The sequence below is a fragment of the Globicephala melas genome, chromosome 8 (assembly GCF_963455315.2).
Source record: "Globicephala melas chromosome 8, mGloMel1.2, whole genome shotgun sequence".
Taxonomy (NCBI): domain Eukaryota; kingdom Metazoa; phylum Chordata; class Mammalia; order Artiodactyla; family Delphinidae; genus Globicephala; species Globicephala melas.
The window spans coordinates 75,196,871-75,219,391 of NC_083321.1; the positions used below are offsets into that span (position 1 = coordinate 75,196,871).

The 22,521-nt window shown below is 35.7% G+C and overlaps 1 protein-coding gene across 4 annotated transcripts in view; it reads left to right on the forward strand.

Annotated features, from left to right (window-relative positions):
• The window catches only part of CNTN5 (contactin 5), a 1,371,648-nt gene that overhangs the window by 1,250,184 nt on the left and 98,943 nt on the right, over window positions 1-22,521 (forward strand). For 3 of the 4 annotated variants that reach the window (XM_060303945.1, XM_030883710.2, XM_060303948.1), the window contains one exon: window positions 18,647-18,805. The exons of the other annotated variant lie outside the window; for it this stretch is intronic. In XM_060303945.1, the coding sequence (XP_060159928.1) occupies window positions 18,647-18,805 (159 nt within the window). The remainder of the gene's footprint in view (window positions 1-18,646; window positions 18,806-22,521) is intronic. 4 annotated transcript variants of the gene reach the window in all.

Genomic DNA, 22,521 nt, shown 5'->3' on the forward strand with positions numbered 1-22,521 from the left:
AATTGCACTCCTGGGCATATATCTAGATAAAATCATAATTTGAAAAGATATATGCACCCTAATATTCATAACAGCACTATTTACAAGAGCCAAAACATGGAAGCAACATAAGTGGTCATAAACAAATGTATCAGTAAAGATGTGGTATATATACACAATGGAGTATTGCTCAGCCATAACAAAGAATGAGATAATGCCATTTGAAGAAACATGGATGGACCTAGGAATTATCACACTAAATGAAGTAAGCCAGACACAGAAAGACAACTATCATATGTTACAGTTATATATGGAATCTAAAATTGATAGAAATGAATTTATTTACAAAACAGAGGTAAACTGACAGACATAGAAAACAAACTTATGGTTATCAAAGGGGAAAGGGAGGGGGAGGGACAAATTTGGAGTTTTAGATTAAAATATACACACTACTATATATAAAATAGATAACCAACAAGGACCTACTGTATAGCATAGGGAACTATACTCAATATGTTATAATAACCTATAATGGAAAAGAATCTAAAAATGAATATATATATGTATAACTGAATTACTTTGCTGTATACCTGAAACTAACTAACATTGTAAATCAAGTACATTTTAATTTTAAAAAGATTTGTGCTTACAACATATTGTAGTCTCTTAAGTGTGTATTAAGCCTCAAAAACAATGTACATACATTAATTAAAAAAATACTTTATTGCTAAAAAATGCTAACCATCATCTGAACCTTCAGTGAGTCGCAATAGCAAAATCAAAAATCATAGATCACCATAACAAACATAATAATAGGGAAAAAGTTTGAAATAGTGCAAGAACTACCAAAATGTGACCCAGAAACGTGAAGTGAGCAAATGCTGTTGGAAAAATGGTGCTGATAGACTTGTTAGATTCAGGATTGCCATGAACCTTCAATTTATAAAAAAACTGTATCTGTGAAGTGCAATAAAGGGAGGTTTAACTGTAAATGGACAGGAAATTCAATGAGAGCATTAAAGAAAAGGCTTATGTGTCATTGCCTTCCTCTGAGTTTCAGATGGACTCCACTTTACTTGTAAGGTCACCAGCTTTACCTAATTCAATTCCTACCTGAAATCCATGACTTTCCTGATGCCTATCATGCCGGCTTTTAAACTTGATCACCTTTTTTCTGGTTATGAACAAATGTAGGGCATAAAGAATCTAATGGAACAATGTTGACTCAACCCCTATAAAATCATGTTTTTCATTTCATATAAGCTCTCAATGTTTTTCAGCAATGTTGCTGTTCAACTCTTATTTATTCCCCATCACATAGCTCCCAGTGACTATTACTGACCTTTTCAACTCTCTTCAGGCTCCAAACTAGCATCTTCCTGTGTCTGCAGTTCAGTGTTATCATTATAATTATTTCAATTAAAATTTATTGCATTAAGTTGAAAAGAAAACTTTTGAGATTCTCCTCCAGATTTCGCCTTTATTGTACCATTATTCTTCCAATTTATTTAGCATGAAATTCTGGAATAATGTTTCATTCCCACTCTTGACTCTTCCTTTTTAATATCTAATGTGTTAGTCCACCTCCCATTTTAAAGCATTTACTGGCCTCCACTATCTACATAAAAATGCTCAAACTCATTGTCCTGCTGTTCAAGGTCTTCCCTCAACCTCCTTTTCTCCACATAAAATCCTGCTACTCTGATCAAACTTAAACCATCTGTCTTCCTGCTTTTCGGAAATGCCTTGAATTTTCCAGTCTTTGGGCCTATTTTTTTATTTATCCCTTTTTGCCACCAAAAGAAAAAAGTCACCTGTTCTATCTTTAAGTACTAGCCCAGAGGAACTGTTTTCTTGGAATATTCACTGCAAAACCCATCCTGCCAGCATCACTGTCTAAAGAATTTTCTGTGTCCTAGAGATACAAAAGTGAATTTCTAACTCACCTGGCTGGAAAATGGCAAGGCCTGCATGAGTTCCCATGTGTCAAGGTATCTAGTCAGCCTCCATCAGTCAAAGCTGTCAAGTTTAGCTTTTCATTTTTTGTCCTCACATGGCAATTTCTCCAGCCCTTTCAGGCCTTTTTTTTTTTTTTTTTTTTAATGAATGTAGTAATGAGAATGACACAGATTATTTAATTGTGGGCTTGTGAAATAGGATTTTTCAATCTTGTTCTAAAATTCCTTCTTTAATTTTCAATACTTTGTTGAACTTTATTGTCATAGGTATTCATTGGTTATAATACTACATGTTTAATAAGCTCCAAGTCTCTATCCAAAAGTGATTAATATATCCTATAGGTAAATTTTTAAGTCATTTTAGTAATTTCATTGTATTCTGTGTTTACCTCTCTGGCTGTTTGTTGCTAGTTGGCTGGCTGTTCTTTCAGTTTTCCTGATTGACTTTTAGTCATTTTTCATTTCCAAAAGATTTATCTGGAGTAATTAGATATTGTTGGAGATCCCCTTTTCAGATTATTTATGCTAATATAACCAGTCTTAGCACAGATAATGACTTATTCCAGTTTTAATCTTTGTAAACCAAGGTACTTCTGTTATCCTTTGTATCTTAGGATGCTTCCAGTTGCAAGTAATATAAAGCCTAACTCAAATTGGCTTAAACAATAAGAAATTTATTAGTTATGTTGACAGGAAGCTAAAGCAGATTTTTTTCATCGGTTGATCCAATGTCTCAAGTTTTTTTCAAGGACACAGGTTGGTTCCATCTCCATTCTGTCATCTTCAGTGCTGGCCTTACTCTAAAGCTCATTGTAATCATAGGCTGACTGCCAAGAATAATAGGGCCTAAATTCTTTCATGTTCACATACAACAGGAGAAAAAACTAGCGTATCTACAAATGTCTATACCTTCATCTGGCTTTGCCAATTTAGACCATGTGCTTACTCCTGAACCAGTACCTATCATAATACGATTGTCATGATCTGATTGGCTTAGACCTAACTTCCTGAACCAGTCACTAGCGGGGCAGGTGAGATTGCCAAGATGGGCATAGACTAATCAGGGCTACTGCATATAATGGGGGTTTAATTCCCTATACCACATTGGGAAAGGTGGAGTGAATATTAGGGAGCCAACCACAAGGCTCACTTCATCTCTATCATATATTTTCTATTTCTAAATCCATTTTTAATCAATAAAAAAATTATTCTTAAACTTCTGAAATCTACATTTTCTGTCTATGTTGAATTATGTGAAGAAGTGTTGCATATTAATGAGTAGCACAGAGTTAAAACTCAGATATATATGCAATTAAGAATCAAAACTGAATCCCAGGTCCAGTATTGGAATATTGTGTTGTCTTGAGTGAGTCACTCGTACTTTCTGAGACTCAGTCTTCACGGGTCAATACGAGATTTTCTGTAAAAATTAAAGAGAAAGTACATAACATTTAGTTCATTACATTATACCTGATAGGTGCTCATTAAATCATTATCATTTCAGCACCACTTTTTCCCCTTTCCATTATAAACTCCCCTGAAGATAGAATTTGTTTATTGAATCCGCCAATAATAGTACTTTTTTTTCCAAAGCATTTTCACATCTATCCTTATTTGTTTTGATAAATCAATGTGGTATATAGGTTCTCATTTTTATTGGTAAAAAATGAAGTATTGTGAGATCATATGACATTTTCAAAGTTCTTGAGTTAGTTAAAGGCCTAACCAATGCTAGTATAGCTATTTACAAAGTACTGTTACATATATTACCCTACACAGCCCTCACAATAATGACATAAGATTGATATTATCATCCCCTTTATAAAATGTAAGGAAACTGAGAATTAAAGAGGTTCAGAAACTTGAATAAAGCTCTTACATAAAAGAGTCAGAACTGGAATAATATTCCTATGACTCTTTATCAAAATCTCTTTTCTTTAGATCAGTTTTTCTTAAAATATAGGGTGCACAAAAATTTCTAGACAACCTGTATGAAATACAATGCTGAAGCTCTAGTCACAGAAATTGAAATTCAGTAGCTATTGAGTACAGCTCAGGAATCTAGATAATTTTTTACAAACATGCCAGAGATTTTGTTGCTCATCAAAGTTTGAAAGATACTAATAGCTTGTTTGTTGTTGCTGTTGATTAGAAACTCCATGATCTGATGGGTATCTAATTAAGAGAGTTTACCAAAGATGAGAACATAGCATAATTAGAATCTATTTTTAATATATATATTGAGTATTTTCTTCAGAATAAATGATTTTGTAAAGATATATTACTCTTTTTCATATTTTATTGGGTCAAAAGGAAAGATGTGTAAAAAGATAACCCAACAGCTATGCTAGCCTATTAGGTTAATAAAAATTATTCATTCATTCATTTATTACAAATCTATAGTGATAACACACTAGGTGCCAAGAACTGTACTAGGAAGTGGGAATACAATTACAAGCACAACTTCAACCCTCCTGTACCTAAAATTCAGATAGGAAATCTACCCTTAATAGGAGATTCACACAAATAAGTAGAAGCCTTCATAGATTTCAACTATGATTGAGAGGTGCATGATACTATATGAATGTATATAATCTTGTGATTTTACCTAGACAGGGCAGCAAGAGAAGTTTGCTTCAAAGCAGTGATACTTGAGCAGAGATTTGAAATTTGAAGCCTAAACAGGTGTTAAATAGGCAAAGTAAGGAGAGACAAGAATTTCATGCTGAGGGACCAGGTTACATAGATAATGATGATGATGATGATAATGATTATAGACAGATAAATAGATAGATAGACAGATACAAAATAACAATAATAAATATAATGGAAATGATAGGTAGATATAAAATAATAATAATATATATAATGATGATAATAATGATACATGGATAGATATAATAAATGGTGAACTTTACCAAATTAATTAGAAACAAAATTGCTTTTGAAAAAAATAATTAGAACTGTTTAGCTCTCATTTCCATCCTTAACTACCCCTGGTTTTAAAAATATATATTCTCATGGGATCAAGAACAGTATGAAAGGGTCACATAAATTAAGTATGTAAAAAGTAAAGAAATTTATGAACACCCTCTCAACTTCATTAGGAACATAATGATGGTAAGGAAGTATCTGAGGAAAAGGCAAAGAAAGATGCAATGCTATGTGAAGTTGAACTTTACAATATGTCAAAGTATGCCAGGAGACATTTTCTTGTGTAAAAATAAATATGTTATCAATAACATCTTAAATAAGGGCATATCATAAGTCTTCATAATTCTATTGTAAAGATGAAAACCTCAACAACCAGTTACTACTAGGTATTAATATATAATGTGATACAGGAAATCTACTCACGTTGTTGACTATTACTTTCTAATGAAAGTTTTTTTTGTTATTTATATATGGCCTTTTAAACTTGATCTACACAAAATGGTCCTTTGTACTGGATAGTTCATTGCATGTATTTAAACTATACATCATAAAAAAATACTCTTCAGGGCTTCCCTGGTGGCACAGTGGTTGAGAATCTGCCTGCCAATGCAAGGGACATGGTTTCGAGCCCTGGTCTGGGAAGATCCCACATGCCGCGGAGCAACTAGCCCCGTGAGCCACAACTACTGAGCCTGCGCGTCTGGAGCCTGTGCTCCGCAGCAAGAGAGGCCTCGATAGTGAGAGGCCCGCGTACTGTGATGAAGAGTGACCCCCGCTCGCCGCAAATAGAGAAAGCCCTCACACAGAAACAAAGACCCAACATAGCCAAAAATAAAAATTAATTAATTAATTAATTTTAAAAAATACTCTTCATGGTCTGAGTTATCGAGTTTATTTTTCTTCATTAATATGATCTTTCAGACAGTAGCTAAATCTCTTCCCTTAGTATTAGAAGGGCATGTTCATGACTTTACTTCTGTGATTGCTTTCCTTTCTTCTGACCCATATACCTACATGTGTCTAGAAGTAAGAAGTGTCTGTCCCCAAGCAATATTTATGGGCTTAAAGACAGAATCAATTTAAGATACCATGGCATATTTGGTGTTGAATTTTTCATTTTAGCTTAATCAATTTAAAGCACAGAATTTGTAACGTTTTGAATCCCAACAAGTTTAATTTTTCACTTAAAACTTCTATATAAGAAACATAGAAAGTCCCCCAAATCAAATAAAAATGAAAATAAAAACTGAGTAGATTTATTTTTACAAAATAAATTTGTTTAAAAAATAACATGTACCAGTAGAAATATTTGTTGAATAAGCAGGTGTCAGAATCAGACAGGGAATGTGATGCTAGGTGAGAAAAAGAAGTTGCTTGCCACAGGGAGTCATTCTTAGCATTAAGAAGATGTTTTAAATAATTATCCCTCAAAAAGGATTGGACAGTCACACCACAAATTTCTAATGCCCAGCACCACCAATTGATGTCTAAAAGGAGAACGAACAATAATTTCACAGGAGGTCAGTATGCAGTTTCCTGTTTGTTAACGTTAATTTGTCATAATTTGCTTTAAACAGGAAACACCCCTCCACTGGCTGTCCAGACTAAAGCCAACACCTGCTTCCACTCATTTTCCTTCTAAAGGATAAGGACCCTTTTGATCTCGTTTTTCTGAGGAGGAGTTTCCCTCTCTTCTTCTTCATCTGAAAAATAATAGGGTTTAACTAGATGGCTCTGGTTAATTTAAACATTCCAAGACTCTGTAACATGTTTAACTATTACATGAAGTCTTTAAGTCCTTGTTTCATGTCACCAGGATAAAGATAACAACATTAAGTGTTACAAAGAGATATATAGTTTATTTGTTTTTCAACTATAAAAGTCAATGGCTTCTCAAGAGAAGACAAATTTCTAACTGAACATTAGGTCAGCAGAGTGAGTTGATCTGATAGCAATCTAACAGCAATCCTGGGGGGCCCTTGATTGAGACAGATTGAATTCATGAGAACATGGCTTCTGCCAAGGGCCTTTGTGCTTTATCATTTGCTCAGAGTCCTTACCATGAAGAAATAAACATAAAATGTGTCCATTTTTCTAAATGGTCTAATTTTTGTCTCCCTAGGTAGGTTTATTCCTAGGTATTTTATTCTTTTTGTTGCAATGGTAAATGGGAGTGTTTCCATAATTCTCTTTCAGATTTTTCATATAGGATTCGTATAGTAATTCGTATAGGAATGCAAGAGATTTCTGTGTATTAATTCTGTATCCTGTAACTTTACCAAATTCATTGATTAGCTCTAGTAGTTTTCTGGTGACAATTTTAGGATTCTCTATGTATAGTATCATGTCATCTGCAAACAGTGACAGTTTTACTTCTTCTTTTCCAATTTGTACTCATTTTATTTCTTTTTCTTCTCTGATTGCCGGGACTAGGACTTCCAAAACTATGTTGAATAACAGTGGTGAGAGTGGACATCCTTGCCTCATTCCTGATCTTAGAGGAAATGCTTTCAGTTTTTCACCATTGAGAATGATGTTTGCTGTGGGTTTGTCATATATGGCCTTTATTATATTGAGGTATGTTCCCTCTATGCCTACTTTCTGGAGAGTTTTTATCATAAATTGGTGTTGAATTTTGTCAAAAGCTTTTTCTGCATCTATTGAGATGATCATATGGTTTTTCTCCTTCAATTTGTTAATATGGTGTATCTCATTGATTGATTTGCATATATTGAAGAATCCTTGCATCGCTGGGTTAAATCCCACTTGATCGTGGTGTATGATCCTTTTGATGTGTTGTTGGGTTCTGTTTGCTAGTATTTTGTTGAGGATTTTTACATCTATATTCATCAGTGATATTGGTCTGTAATTTTCTTTTTTTGTAGTATCTTTGTCTGTTTTTTTTTTATCAGTGTGATGGTGGCCTCATAGAATGAGTTTGGGAGTATTCCTTCCTCTGAAATTTTTGGGAAGGCTTTGAGAAGGATGGGTGTTATCTCTTCTCTAAATGTTTGATAAAATTCACCTGTGAAGTCATCTGGTCCTGGACTGTTGTTTGTTGGAAGATTTTTAATCACAGTTTCAATTTCATTACATGTGATTGGTCTGTTCATATTTTCTGTTTCTTCCTGGGTCAGTCTTGGAAGGTTATACCTTTCTAAGAATGTGTCCATTTCTTCCAGTTTGTCCATTTTATTGGCATAGACTTGCTTGTAGTAGTCTCTTAGGATGCTTTGTATTTCTGAGGTGTCTGTTGTAATTTATCCTTTTTCATTTCTAATTTTATTGATTTGAGTCCTCTCCCTCTTTTTCTTCTGAGTCTGGCTAGATTTATCAATTTTGTTTATCTTCTCAAAGAACCAGCTTTTAGTTTATTGATCTTTGCTATTGTTTCCTTTGTTTCTATTTCATTTATTTCTGCTCTGATCTTTATGATTCCTTTCCTTCTGCTAAATTTTGGGTTTGTTTGTTCTTCTTTCTCTATTTCCTTTAGGTGTAAGGTTAGGTTGTTTACTTGAGATTTTTCTTGCTTCTTGAGGTAAGCTTATATAGCTATAAACTTCCCTCTTAGCACTGCTTTTGCTGTATCCCATATGTTTTGGATTGTCATGTTTTCATTGTCATTTGTCTCTAGGTATTTTTTTTTATTTCTTCTTTGATTTCTTGAGTGATCTCTTGGTTTTTTTGTAATGTATTGTTTAGCCTCCATGTGTTTTTGTTTTTTACATTTTTTCCCTGTAATTCATTTCTAATCTCATAGCGTTGTGGTCAGAAAAGATGCTTGATATGATTTCAATTTTCTTATGTTTACTGAGGCTTGATTTGTGACCCAAGATATGATCTATCCTGGAGAATGTTCCTTGCACACTTGAGAAGAAAGTGTAATCTGCTGTTTTTGGATGGAATGTCCTAGAAATATCAGTTAAATCTACCTGGTCTGTGGTGTCATTTAAAGCTTCTGTTTCCTTATTTATTTTCATTTTGGATGATGTGTCCATTGGTGTAAGTGAGGTGTTAAAGTCCCCCACTATTATTGTGTTACTGTCCATTTCCTCTTTTAGAGCTGTTAGCAGTTGCCTTATGTATTGAGGTGCTCCTATCTTGGGTGCATATATAATTGTTATATCTTCTTCTTGGATTGATTACTTGATCATTATGTAGTGTCCTTCCTTGTGTCTTGTAACATTCTTTATTTTAAAGTCTATTTTATCTGATATGAGTATAGCTACTCCAGGTTTTTTTTGATTTCCATTTGCATGGAATATCTTTTTCCATCCCCTAACTTTCAGTCTGTATGTGTCCCTAGGTCTGAAGTGGGTCTATTGTAGACAGCATATATATGGGTCTTGTTTTTGTATCCATTCAGCAAGCCTGTGTTTTTTTTTTTTGTTGGAGCATTTAATCCATTGATGTTTAAGGTAGTTATAGATATGTATGTTCCTATGACCATTTTCTTAATTGTTTTGGGTTTGTTTTTGTAGGTCTTTTTCTTTCTTATGTTTCCCACTTAGAGAAGTTCCTTTAGCATTTATTTTAGAGCTGGTTTGGTGGTGCTCAATTCTTTTAGCTTTTGCTTGTCTGTAAAGCTTTTGATTTCTCCCTCGAATCTGAATGAGATCCTTGCCACGTAGAGTAATCTTGGCTGTAGGTTCTTCTCTTTCATCACTTTAAGTATATCATGCCCCTCCCTTCTGGCTTGTGGATTGTCTGCTGAGAAATCAGCTGTTAACCTTATGGGAGTTCCCTTGTATGTTATTTGTCATTTTTCCCTTGCTGTTTTCAATAATTTTTCTTTGTCTTTAATTTTTGCCAATTTGTTTACTCTCTGTCTCGGCATGTTTTTCCTTGGGTTTATCCTGTATGAGACTCGCTGTGCTTCCTGGACTTGGGTGCCTATTTCCTTTCCCATGTTAGGGAAGTTTTCAACTATAATCTCTTCAAATATTTTCTCTGGTTCTTCCACTCTGTCTTCTCCTTCTGGGACCCCTATAATGTGAATGTTGTTGTGTTTAATATTGCCCCAGAGGTCCCTTAGGCTGTCTTCATTTCTTTTCATTCTTTTTTCTTTATTCTGTTCGACAGCTGTGAATTCCACCATTCTGTGTTCCAGGTCATTTATCCATTCTTCTGCCTCAGTTATTGTGCTATTTATTCCTTCTAGTGTAGTTTTCATTTCAGTTATTGTATTGTTCATCTCTGTTTGTTTGTTCTTTAATTCTTCTAGGCCTTTTTTAAACATTTCTTGCATCTTCTCAATCTTTGCCTCCATTCTTTTTCCGAGGTCCTGGATCATCTTCACTGTCATTATTCTGAATTATTTTTCTGGAAGGTTGCCTATCTCCACTTCATTTAGTTGTTTTTCTGGGGTTTTATCTTGTTCCTTCATCTGGTATATAGCCCTCTGCCTTTTCATCTTGTCTATCTTTCTGTGAATGTGGTTTTTGTTCCATAGGCGGCAGGATTGTAGTTCTTCTTGCTTCTGCTTTTGGCCCTCTGGTGGATGAGGCTATCTAAGAGGCTTGATGGGAGGGACTGGTGGTGGGTACAGCTGACTGTTGCTCTCATGGGCAGAGCTCAGTAAAACTCTAATCCACTTGACTGTTGATATGTGAGGCTTGGTTCCCTCCCTGTTGGTTGTTTTGCCTGATGCAACCCAACACTGGAGCCTACCTGGGCTCTTTGGTGGGGCTAATGAGAGACTCTGGGAGGGCTCACACCACAGAGTACTTCCCAGAACTTCTGCTGCCAGTGTCCTTGTCCCCACGGTGAAACCAAGCCACCCCCCGCCTCTGCAAGAGACCCTCCAACATTAGCAGGTAGGTCTGGTTCAGTGTCCCCTGGGGTCACTCTCCTTCCCCTGGTCCTGATGCACACACTACTTTGTGTGTGCCCTCCAAGAGTGGAGTCTCTGTTTCCCCCAGTCCTGTCAAAGTCCTGCAATCAATTCCCACTAGGCTTCAAAGTCTGATTCTCTAGGAATTCCTCTTCCCATTGCCAGACCCCCAGGTTGGGAAGCCTGTTGTGGGGCTCAGAACCTTCACTCCAGTGGGTGGACTTCTGTGGTATGTGTTCACCAGTCTGTGAGTCACCCACCCACCAGTTATGGAATTTGATTTTACCGTGATTGCACCCCTCCGACCGTCTCATTGTGGCTTCTCCTTTGTCTTTGGATGTGGGGTATCATTTTTGGTGAGTTCCAGTGTCTTCCTGTCGATGATTGTCCAGTAGTTAGTTGTGATTCTGGTGTTCTCACGAGAGGGAGTGAGAGCACATCCCTCTACTCCGCCATCTTGGTTCATCACTAATTTTTATAATACTGTATTCATAACAATCTTTCAGATTTACAAAGATGTAAAAAAGTTGTCTGTCCATAGACCTTAATACTCTAAGTTTCTAATAATGATGAGCCTTAGTATTAAATCATATGAAAATGTTTTCTTCGTTCGTGGACCTAGTCTTTCATTTTTATTACCAACCTACTCTACTCTTAACTGAAAAACAAAACAAAACAAAACAAAAAAACTGTTAACTCAAATATTTTGATTTAACAAAAAAAGAGGCTGTCATATTGGATCTTTGTCTTACACGATAATTATTTTATTTTAAAACTTGTTAGTTTTTACACAGCATTTCAAATTCAAAACAAATCTTCTTTCGTCTTTCCACATCTCTTCTTCCTTCTTCTCCCTTCTCCCTTTCATCTCTTCTTCGACAGATATTTACTGAGGGACTAATATATACCAATTACCATGCTGAATATTCAGACAGATGGAACTTACATAAAAATAATTATAGCCAATGTAACAAGTGCTATAATGAGATGTCATATGTACTAATGTGCAACGTTATTATTGCCTGGCATTAGTTTTTTGTAAAAGATCTCTCTCTGCCCTGGATTTTAAACACACCTGGGGTTGGAACCCTATTTTATCCTCCTATAAACCATTTCCCCCACCTTTCTCCCACCACTCAGCACAGTGCTTTCCACACACATACTAGGAATAAGCAAATGCTTAGTTAAATAGAATTTACTTAGAATAGTACATACATATCACAATATGGAAGCATTGTTTAAAATAATGACTTTTAAAATAATTTTAGAAGTAATACATACTTATTGTACAGAATTGGAAAATCCAAACAAATATAAAGAATAAAATTTAAATCATTATAGCTTCAGCTCCAAGCAATAACCACCATGTACACTTTAATGCATTTCTTTCCAGTCTTTTCCTATACACATTAGGCAAATTACTATTTATACATTTATATTAACATATAATTTTGCATTCTGGTTTTTTTTGTGAACATTTCCCATATCATTAAAGTGTCCTAAATATTAGGCAGTTTAATGGCTGCCTACTATTTTATTTTAAGGTTTTATGATTTAAACATTACATGATTATTGGACAATTAATTATTTACAGTGGCTTGTAATTATACATAATTGCACAGCCACAATCAGCATCCTGGGTACATAAATCTTGTTCACTGTCACTGATTATTTTGCTAAGGACTATATTTGGGAAAATAGCCAAATATAAAGAAAAATACTTGGGGATTTATTAATTATGTTGTAAGTTCCATTTTTTGTTCCAGCTGAAGTTTTTAAAAGTAGAGTAATTATTGCCTATTATTAAAAGAAATATATGTTTTTTAAGAGAAATAATTTAAATATTTTAGTAGAGATTTAATACTCAGAAAGGCAAATTATTTTATTTAAGTTAACTAATAGTTACTTTCCACAATATCTCCTATCATGCCTCACATGTAGGTGATCGTTAATTCTTTCTGAAGACATAAATGAATAGAATGGGTGAAATGGAACAATATGGAAGAACTTAATAAATGAATTATGTTGGTAGTTATTCCTATTTGAATGCAATAGCTAAATTTCAAGTCTTTTTTCAAAGCATGTTAAAGATTCTCCTGACAAATTCCCTACCTATGAACAAACTCTCAAATCAGACTATTTTGAAGTCTGTTCCAATTATCCATTGTTTCCCCAAAATTTGTGGCTTAAAATATCCATACATTATTTGCTCTCACGGTTTTGTCAGCTGACAGGCATAGCTACGTTCTTAGCAGGGATTTCTCATGCACATGTGTCTAAAGGTGGCTGAAGCTGGAATCACTTGAAGGCTTCTTCACATGTCTGGTGCCTGGGCTGAGATGACTGGAATAGCTGAGGGCAAGTTGGATATCCCTCTCTCCATGGGATTCTCCAAATGGCTAGCTTGGACTTCCTGACAGAATGGTAGCTCAGTTTAATAGGACTTCTAACTAGGCAGCTGGATTTTCCCATAAGCATTCCAGGAGACATGGGATGAAGCTGCAAAACTTCTTATGATTTCTCCTCAAAAGTTATGCTGTGTCACTTCTACCATTGTCATCTGGGTCAAATATAGGCACACTTCATTTTATTGTACTTTATTGCACTTTGCAGATATTGTATTTTTTATAAATTGAAGGTTTGTGGCAACTCTGCATCAAAGAAGTCTATCAGCACAATTTTTCCAAAAGCATTTTCTCATTTTGTGTCTCTGTGTCACATTTTGGTAATTTTTGCAATGTTTAAAACTTTTTTATTATTGTTGTATTTGTTATGGTACTCTGCAATCAGTGATATTTGATACTACAATTGCAATTGTTTGGGGGCACCATGAACTACACCCATATAAGAAAGCAAATTTAACTGATAAATGTTGTATGTGTTCTTATCACTCCGCTGACCATCTGTCCCCCTATATCTCTCCCTCTCTTTGGGCCTTCCTATTCCCTGAGACACAACAATATTGATATTGGACTAGTTAATAACACTACAATGGCCTCTAAGTGTTCAAGTTAAAGAAAGTGTCTCAGGTCTCTCACTTTAAATCAAAAGCTAGAAATGATTAAGCTTAGAGAGGAAAGCATGTCTAAAGTTGAGATTAGCTGAAATCTATGTCTCTTGAATGCAAAGGAAAGTTTTTGAAGGAAATTAAAAGTGCTACTCCAGTGAATACACAGATGATAAGAAAGCAAAAGAGGCTTATTGCTGATATGAAGAAAGTTTTAGTTCTGAACAGAAGATCAAACCAGCCACAACATTCCCTTAAGCCAATGCCTAATCCAGAGCAAAGCCCTAACTCTCTTCAATTTTATGAAGACTGAGGTGAGAGAGCTGCAAAAGAAAAGTTTGAAAGTAGCAGAGGTTGGTTCCTGAGGTTTAAGGAAAGAAACCATCTCCATAACATAGAAGTACAAGGTGAAGCAGCAAGTGCTGATGTAGAAGCTGCAGCCAGTTATCCAGAATATCTAGCTAGGATAATTAATAAAAATGGCTCCACTGGATAACTTATTTTCAATGTACATGAAACATCCTTCTATTGGAAGAAGATGCCATCTAGGACTTTCACAGCTAGAGAGGAGATGTCAATGCATGACTTCAAAGCTTCAACAGGCAGGTTGACTCTCTTGTTAGGGGCTAATGCAGCTGGTGACTCTCAGTTGAAACCAATGCTCATTTACCATTCTGAAAATCCTAGGGCCTAAATATACTCTGCCTGTGCTCTATAAGTGGAACAACAAAGCATGGGTGACAGTATATCTGTTTACAACATGGTTTACTCAATATTTGAAGCCCACTGTTGAGACTTACTGCTCAGAGAAAAAAGATTTCTTTCAAAATATTACAGCTCAATGATAATGCACCTGGTGACCCAAGAGCTCTGATGGAGATGTACAACAAGATTTATGTTGTTTTCATACCTGCTAACACAATATCCATTCTGCAGCCCATGGATCAAGGAGTAATTTTGACTTTCAAGTCTTTTTATTTCAGAAATACATTTCATAAGGCTACAACTGCCATAGACAGTGATTCCTCTGATGGATCTGAGTAAAATAAACTGAAAACCTTCAGGAAAGGATTCACCATCATAATTCCATTATGCACATTTGTGATTCATGGGAAGAAGTCAAAATATCAACATTAGCAGGAATTCGGAAGGAGGTGATTCCAACTTTTATGGATGACTGAGGGATTCAAGACTTCAGTAGAGGAAGATGTAGTGGAAATAGCAAGAGTACTAAAGTTTGAAGTGTAGGTTGTAGCTGTGACTGAATTCCTGCATTCTCATGATACAACTTTAACAAATGAAGAGTTACTTCTTACAGATGTGTTAAGAAAATGGTTTCTTGGGATGGAAACTACCTTGGCAAAGGTGCTATGAAAATTGTTGAAACAATTCTGAAAATTGTTTGGGAGGACTGACTCCAATTTTGAAAGAAATTCTACTTTGGGTAAAATGTTATCTAGCATCATAGTATGTTACAGAGAACTCATTCATGAAAGGAACAGTCAATCTATGTGGCAAACTTCATTGTTGACTTAATTTAAGAAACTGCCACAGCCACCCCACCCTTCAGCAACCACCACCTCAATCAGTCAGCAGCTGTCAATTTTGAGACAAGACCCTCCACCAGCTAAAAGATTATGACCTACTGAAGGCTCAAATAATGGTTAGCAGTTTTTAGCAATAAAGTATTTTTAATTAAGGTATGTACATTGCTTTTATAGAAATAATGTTATTGCACACTTGATAGACTATAGTATGATGTAAACATAATTTTATATGCACTTAGAAATCAGAAAAAAATTGTGTGACTTGCTTTATTGCAATAGTAGCTTTATTATGGTCATCTAGAAAAAAATCCACAGTATCACTGAAGTATGCCTGTAGTCACAGGCCAACCCAAATTCAACGGGATTGAAAGAATAGGATTCACCTTTCAAAAAGGGAATGACCTGCATGTACAAGGAGGAAATAAAGTGTTGGTGGCTGTCTCATACACAGACTGCCACAAAGTTCTAAACAGTTTCTTCAATGTTATGTTTATCTCTACTACATAATTTAAATGTGTCATTCCCCAACACACACTTTTTCTCTTTCTTTCATTCCTTCAACTGAAAGTACTCCATAATTAACAGGAAAAGGAAGAAGGATCTCTGTAATCCTTGATTTCTTGAACAAATCAGGCTTTACAATCAGATCTGAATTCAGATCTCTGCTGTGCCATTCACTAGCAGAGCTACTTGGGTGAATAATTTCTCCTCACTAGAAGGGATTCTCTGATACCTACTGCCTAGCGTAACACCTAACGTATAGTAAGGTTATTGACTATGTAACTTATTTATTATTAATCGACCAAACTAGCTCTTTGAGATTCCCTTATGTCCTCTATGAAATAGGGATTATAATGCCCACCTCACAGAGACATAGAAATAGGTGAACAAGTTAATGTTTGCAAAATACTTAATGACTTAATACAGTACAGTGAGGATATGGTAGCTATTGGTATTATTATTACAGTTAATATTCTTATCTTTATTATCGTTAGACTCACTCCTCCATATCCATGTCACTGCAGTCTAACAACTTGTTAGACATCTTCAGTACCTGGATCTCATTTATCTTCCACACCTCCTTCTTAGCTACCATTTTAATACTCTGAACTTTAATTTATATTGGTGACACATCAAACATATTCTTCCATAAGTCCTTGACCTAATAATTATATTTCCCACTTCATTCCAGATAAACACAAATTCTCATCAAAAGTTCCCTACACTTAAATCACAAATCCTACTATTTTCTTCTCACAATTTCTTATTCTTACATCTTCCCCTCATAAAAACCTGGTTTCCTGGACTCTGCTCTTTTATTCTAGTCTGCCAACACCATTCTGGCTTCACTTGACTCTCTAGTCCTCCTTGAGACTATGGTCATTTATACCATTGGCAACTTTGATGATGTCATATCAAATTTGTAAACTAAATCTAAATTGACCCAATTAACCACTTTTTCTGGCCCTGGTCCTGGCTTTCTAACCTATTTGTTGACTTGGTCAGTTCCACTTCAAAATTATGTTATTGAACCAAACTTGAACTCCAGGACTATTCCAAAATACTTATATTTCCCTCTTCTTCATGTCTTTCCTCTTTTATCATGGGCTTATTCAGACATTTTCCATTCTCCTCTAGCTCCCAATCCCATTCTCACCCAACAACCTTCACTTTCTGTGGATAATTTTTCCTTCTTTAGTGAAAAAAGGAGAACCTTCCCAAATGAGATCTCCCAGCTTCCCTTCTTAACATTTCAAAAGCTTTATCTCTCTATTCATTGTTTCTTCCTTAATTGCTCTCAGAGGAAAAAGGTATGCCACTGCTCATGGTTATCCTCTACACATTTGCTCACAATCCCAGTCTTTTGTCACCTTTCTGATGGAATAGTCCTTGTCTTCTAAGTCTTGAGTCTCTGCTAGCCACTGCTGGTTCTTCTTACTCTTGATAAAACACTCATTTCTCATTTCCTAAAAATGTCATTCACTTGGTGATGTTTAAAAAACACTTTGTCCATCTCATCGTCCCTTCCTTATTTTGTACTCAGAGGTCTTTACTGTCTCCATCTCTTTAGCATTCCACCATTTCTTAGCTCCTTACAGTCTAGGTCAGCCCTTACTGCTCAGACTTCATAATCCCCAAATCCAGAGAGCAACTTGCTACATAAGGACTAATTTGGAAAATAAAATATTTAAAGGTGGATTATATTTTTCATTGAAAATAAAAGCATTCTTGCAGCTTGCATTGTCCATATTTGGGAATACAAAAATGTTAATAAGGAAACTGGCATTGTTCTTAGCCACTAAAATATCAACACTCTACATATTTTTGAATGTTATTAGAAATCCCTGTTTTAGAAGTAGTAATACAGAGGTATATTTCTCCTCATATCAGATCTTGGTTGTTTTTTGAAGCTGGAGTCTACGTGCACATCACTTGATAATCACTATTCTATACCAACTTTTTATGATCAAAAAGGGCAATAATCTTCTCTAATTCATCATCTTCTCACCCTCACCAAAGTCATCATCATTATCATCATCTAATCATTTTTCCATGTCTCACTTCTAGTATATACTCTTTCTTGGTCTGAAATCTCATTATTTCAGAGCCTTTCATTGTTCCCTGTTTGAATTTTTTTGTTTTGGCTATGTTGGGTCTTCGTTTCTGTGCGTGGGCTTTCTCTAGTTGCGGCGAGCGGGGGCCACTCTTCATCACAGTACGCGGGTCTCTCACTGTCGCGGCCTCTCTTGCTGCGGAGCACAAGCTCCAGACGCACAGTCTCAGTAGTTGTGGCTCACGGGGCTAGTTGCTCCGCTGCATGTGGGATCTTCCCAGACCAGGGCTCGAAACCATGTCCCTTGCATTGGCAGGCAGATTCTCAACCACGGCACCACCAGGGAAGCACTCCCTGTTTGAATTTAAGCTACTTGATAGGTACATCACACTATTTGCACACTGTACTCTTCGTGAACATGAAAATTAGGGCCATACACCTGTAGGTTTGTGGTAATGATGGGATTGTTTCTGTTCCTGATAGCATTGCCTATCACTCTGTTGTTGCTTCTGTAAGCTGTGATTGATTTCAAGAGTCATAGTTGCTCCTGACATTCAAATCCTTGTATTTGTTTTTAATTATATTTTCCTCTTCTATAAAATGCAATGCTAACTGCCTCCAAGGACAAAGTATTAGAAAAAAAAAATCTAAACTATAATTAAGTTATCCCCAGAAATCATGGAAACCAACATGCATCTCATTTACTTTTTACTGTCAACGTTCATTACTAAATATGTATTTCATTAAGATACTTACTAGTTTTGTTGGGTCCTTCCTGGAAATACAATTTCTCATGGCTTGACCTTAACTTTATCCATTCCCTTTTGCCTATAGGTCCCCCAGGCCCACCAGGGATAGTGATCGTTGAGGAAATCACTGAGAGCACAGCCACACTTTCCTGGAGTCCAGCTACTGACAACCACAGCCCAATCTCCTCATACAACTTGCAGGCTCGCAGCCCCTTCTCCCTGGGCTGGCAAACAGTAAAAACAGGTAAGAGGCTCTAAGGCAATGTCAGACACCACCAGAGCAGCTTCCTATGTCATGAGCTATATTTGCTAACAATCTTAGTAGGATTATTTTGGATTCTGGAAATTTTATTATTTATGACAATATTAATCATTGTTGCCTTCTTTTTATAAAGTCACTTTTCTTTCTTCTTTTCTCATTTCCCAAGGAAGGACCACATCATTTATCTTTGTTTATTGAAATAACCTTAGACTCACATAAAAGTTGCAAAAATAATACAAAGATTCCCTGTGGGCCCATCCCTCACCTTGCCCCAATGAAAATATTCTACATAACAATGGCACAATGATCAAATCAGGAAACTGACATTGATACAATGCTATAAACCACAGATCATATTCAAATTTCACCTTTTTTTACATGCAATATTTTTAGGGTATAGTTCCATAAAATTCTATGAAATTTTATTATATCTATTCAAATCGCTACCAAGACAGATACAGAACTGCTCCATTATTCCAGTTCCTTGGGCTACCCCTTTAGAGTCACACATCTGTTTTATTTATAAAAAGAAAATCTAACATAAAATCACATTATTTAAAACAATACAGCATTTTAATGCTTACTTCTAAGATGTTTGCCTTCCACTTGCATTATTTTAAAAATAATTTTCTTCCCTGAAGGTTTTCTCATCACGTTATAACTAAACTTCCCTTCCCTCTTCAAATGTGGCTGTCTGCAAGGATATGTGAAATTACACTCAGTTGATAGTTATCACCAATTTAGCATATTGGTGAAAAAGTGTACAGTATCTATAAAATGTAATCTTCAGAAGCAGTTGTCCATACTGAGCAGGGATTTGTGATTTTATTTTCTATCTAAATATAAAATGGATTTACCTGCATAGAAGTGAAATATAAAGTCAGTAAAATATCTGAGTGCAGTAACCATAAAACTCAATCTGAATGTTATAGGAGTAAAGTGGTCCATCTCATTGCTTAAATAAATTAAATTTGAGCAGAAAATTGTTTTTGGGTAAAAATTTGAAATTTAGGGGAAAGAAAGTGTATTCATCCACATGCGAAATACAATTTAGGTTTTTCTTTTTTTTCTTAATTTTATTTATATATTTATTTTACTTTGGTTGGGTTCGGTCTTTGTTGTTGCACAAGCTTTCACTAGTTGTGGGGAGCTGGGGCTTTTCTTTGTTCGGGTGCATGGGCTTCTCATTACGGTGGCTTCTCATTTTGGAGAGCATGGACTCTAGGCACATGGGCTCAGTAGTTGTGGCACACGGGATTAGTTGCTCCATGGCATGTGGGACCTTCCTGGTCCAGGGCTTGAACTTGTGTCCCTTGCACTGGCAGATGGATTCATTTTTCCTTTCTTTTTTTAAACATCTTTATTGGAGTATAATTGCCTTACAATAGTGTCTTAGTTTCTGCTTTATAACAAAGTGAATCAGCTATAAACATACATATATCCCCATATTTCCTCCCTCTTGCATCTCCTTCCCACCTTCCCTACCGCACCCATCTAGGTGGTCACAAAGCACCAAGCTGATCTCCCTGTGCTAGGCAGTGGCTTCCCACTAGCTATCCATTTTATATTTGGTAGTGTATACATGTCCATGCCACTCTCTCAATTCATCCCAGCTTACCCTTCCCATTCCCTGTGTCCTCGAGTCCATTCTCCATGTCTGCATCTTTATTCCTGTCCTGCCCCTAGGCTCTTCAGAAACATTTTTTTTGATTGCATATATATGTGTTAGCATACAGTATTTGTTTTTCTCTTTCTGAATTACTTCACTCTGTATGACAGTCTCTGAGTCCATCCACCTCACCACAAATAATTAAATTTTGTTTCTTTTTATGGCTGAGTAATATTCCATTTTATATATGTGCCACATCTTCTTTATCCATTAATCTGTCGATGGACATTTAGATTGCTTCTATGTCCTGGCTATTGTAAATAGAGCTGCAATGAACATTGTGCTACATGACTCTATTTGAATTATGGCTTTCTCAGGGTATATACACTGTAGTGGGATTACTGGGTCATATGGTAGTTCTATTTTTAGTTTTTTAAGGAATCTCCATACTGTTCTCCATAGTGGCTGTATCAATTTACATTCCCACCAACAGTGCAAGAGGGTTCACTTTTCTCAATACCCTCTCCAGTGTTTATTGTTTGTAGATTTTTTGAGGATGGCCATTCTGACTGGTGTGAGGTGATACCTCATTTTAGTTTTGATTTGCATTTCTCTAATGAATAGTGATATTGAGCATCCTTTCATCTGTTTCTTAGCAATCTGTATATCTTCTTTGGAGAAATGTCTATTTAGGTCTTCTGCCCATTTTTGGATTGGGTTGTTTGATTTTTGATATTGAGCTGCTTGTAAATTTTAGAGATTAATCCTCTGTCAATTGCTTCACTTGCAAATATTTTCTCCCATTCTGAAGGTTGTCTTTTCATCTGGTTTATGGTTTCCTTTGCTGTGGAAAAGCTTTTAAGTTTCATTAGATCCCATTAGTTTATTTTTGTTTTTATTTCCATTTCTCTAGGTGGTAGGTCAAAAAAGATCTTGCTGTGATTTATGTCATAGAGTGTTCTGCCTATATTTTCCTCTAAGAGTTTTATAGTGTCTGACCTTACATTTAGGTCTTTAATCCATTTTGAGCTTATTTTTGTGTATGGTGTTAGGGAGTGTTCTAATTTCTTTCCTTTACATGTAGCTGTCCAGTTTTCCAAGCACCACTTAATGAAGAGGCTGTCTTTTCTCCATTATATATTTTTGCCTCCTTTATCAAAGATAACATGACCATATGTGCATGGGTTTATCTCTGGGCTTTCTGTCCTGTTCCGTTGATCTATATTTCTGTTTTTGTTCCACTACCATACTGTCTTGATTTCTGTAGCTTTGTAGTATAGTCTGAAGTCAGGGAGTCTGATTCCTCCAGTTCCATTTTTCTTTGTCAAGGTTGTTTTGGCTATTTAGAGTCTTTTGTGTTTCCATACACATTGTGAATTTTTTTGTTCTAGTTCTGTGAAAAATGCCAGTGGTAGTTTGATAGGGATTGCATTGAATCTGTAGTTTGCTTTGGGTAATAGAGTCATTTTCACAATGTTGATTCTTCCAATCCAAGGACATGGTATATCTCTCCATCTATTTGTATCATCTTTAATTTCTTTCATCGGTGTCTTATAGTTTTCTGCACACAGATCTTTTGTCTCCTTAGGTAGGTTTATTCCTAGGTATTTTATTCTTTTCATTGCAATGGTAAATGGGAGCGTTTCCTTAAATTCACTTTCAGATTTTTCATCATTAGTGTAAAGGAATGTGAGAGATTTCTGTGCATTAATTTTGTATCCTGCTACTTTATCCAATTAATTGATTAGTTCTAGTAGTTTTCTGGTAGCATCTTTAGGATTCTCTATGTATAGTATCACGTCATCTGCAAAGAGTGACAGCTTTACTTCTTTTATCCAATTTGGATTCCTTAACGTTCTTTTTCTTCTCTGATTGCTGTGGCTAAATCTTCCAAAACTATGTTGCATAACAGTGGTGAGAGTGGACAACCTTGTCTTGTTCCTGATCTTAGAGAAAATGGTTTCAGTTTTTCACCATTGCAAACGATGTTGGCTGTGGGTTTGTTATACATGGCCCTTATTATGTTGAGGTAAGTTCCCTCTATGCCTACTTTCTGGAGGGTTTATATCATAAATCGGTGTTGAATTTT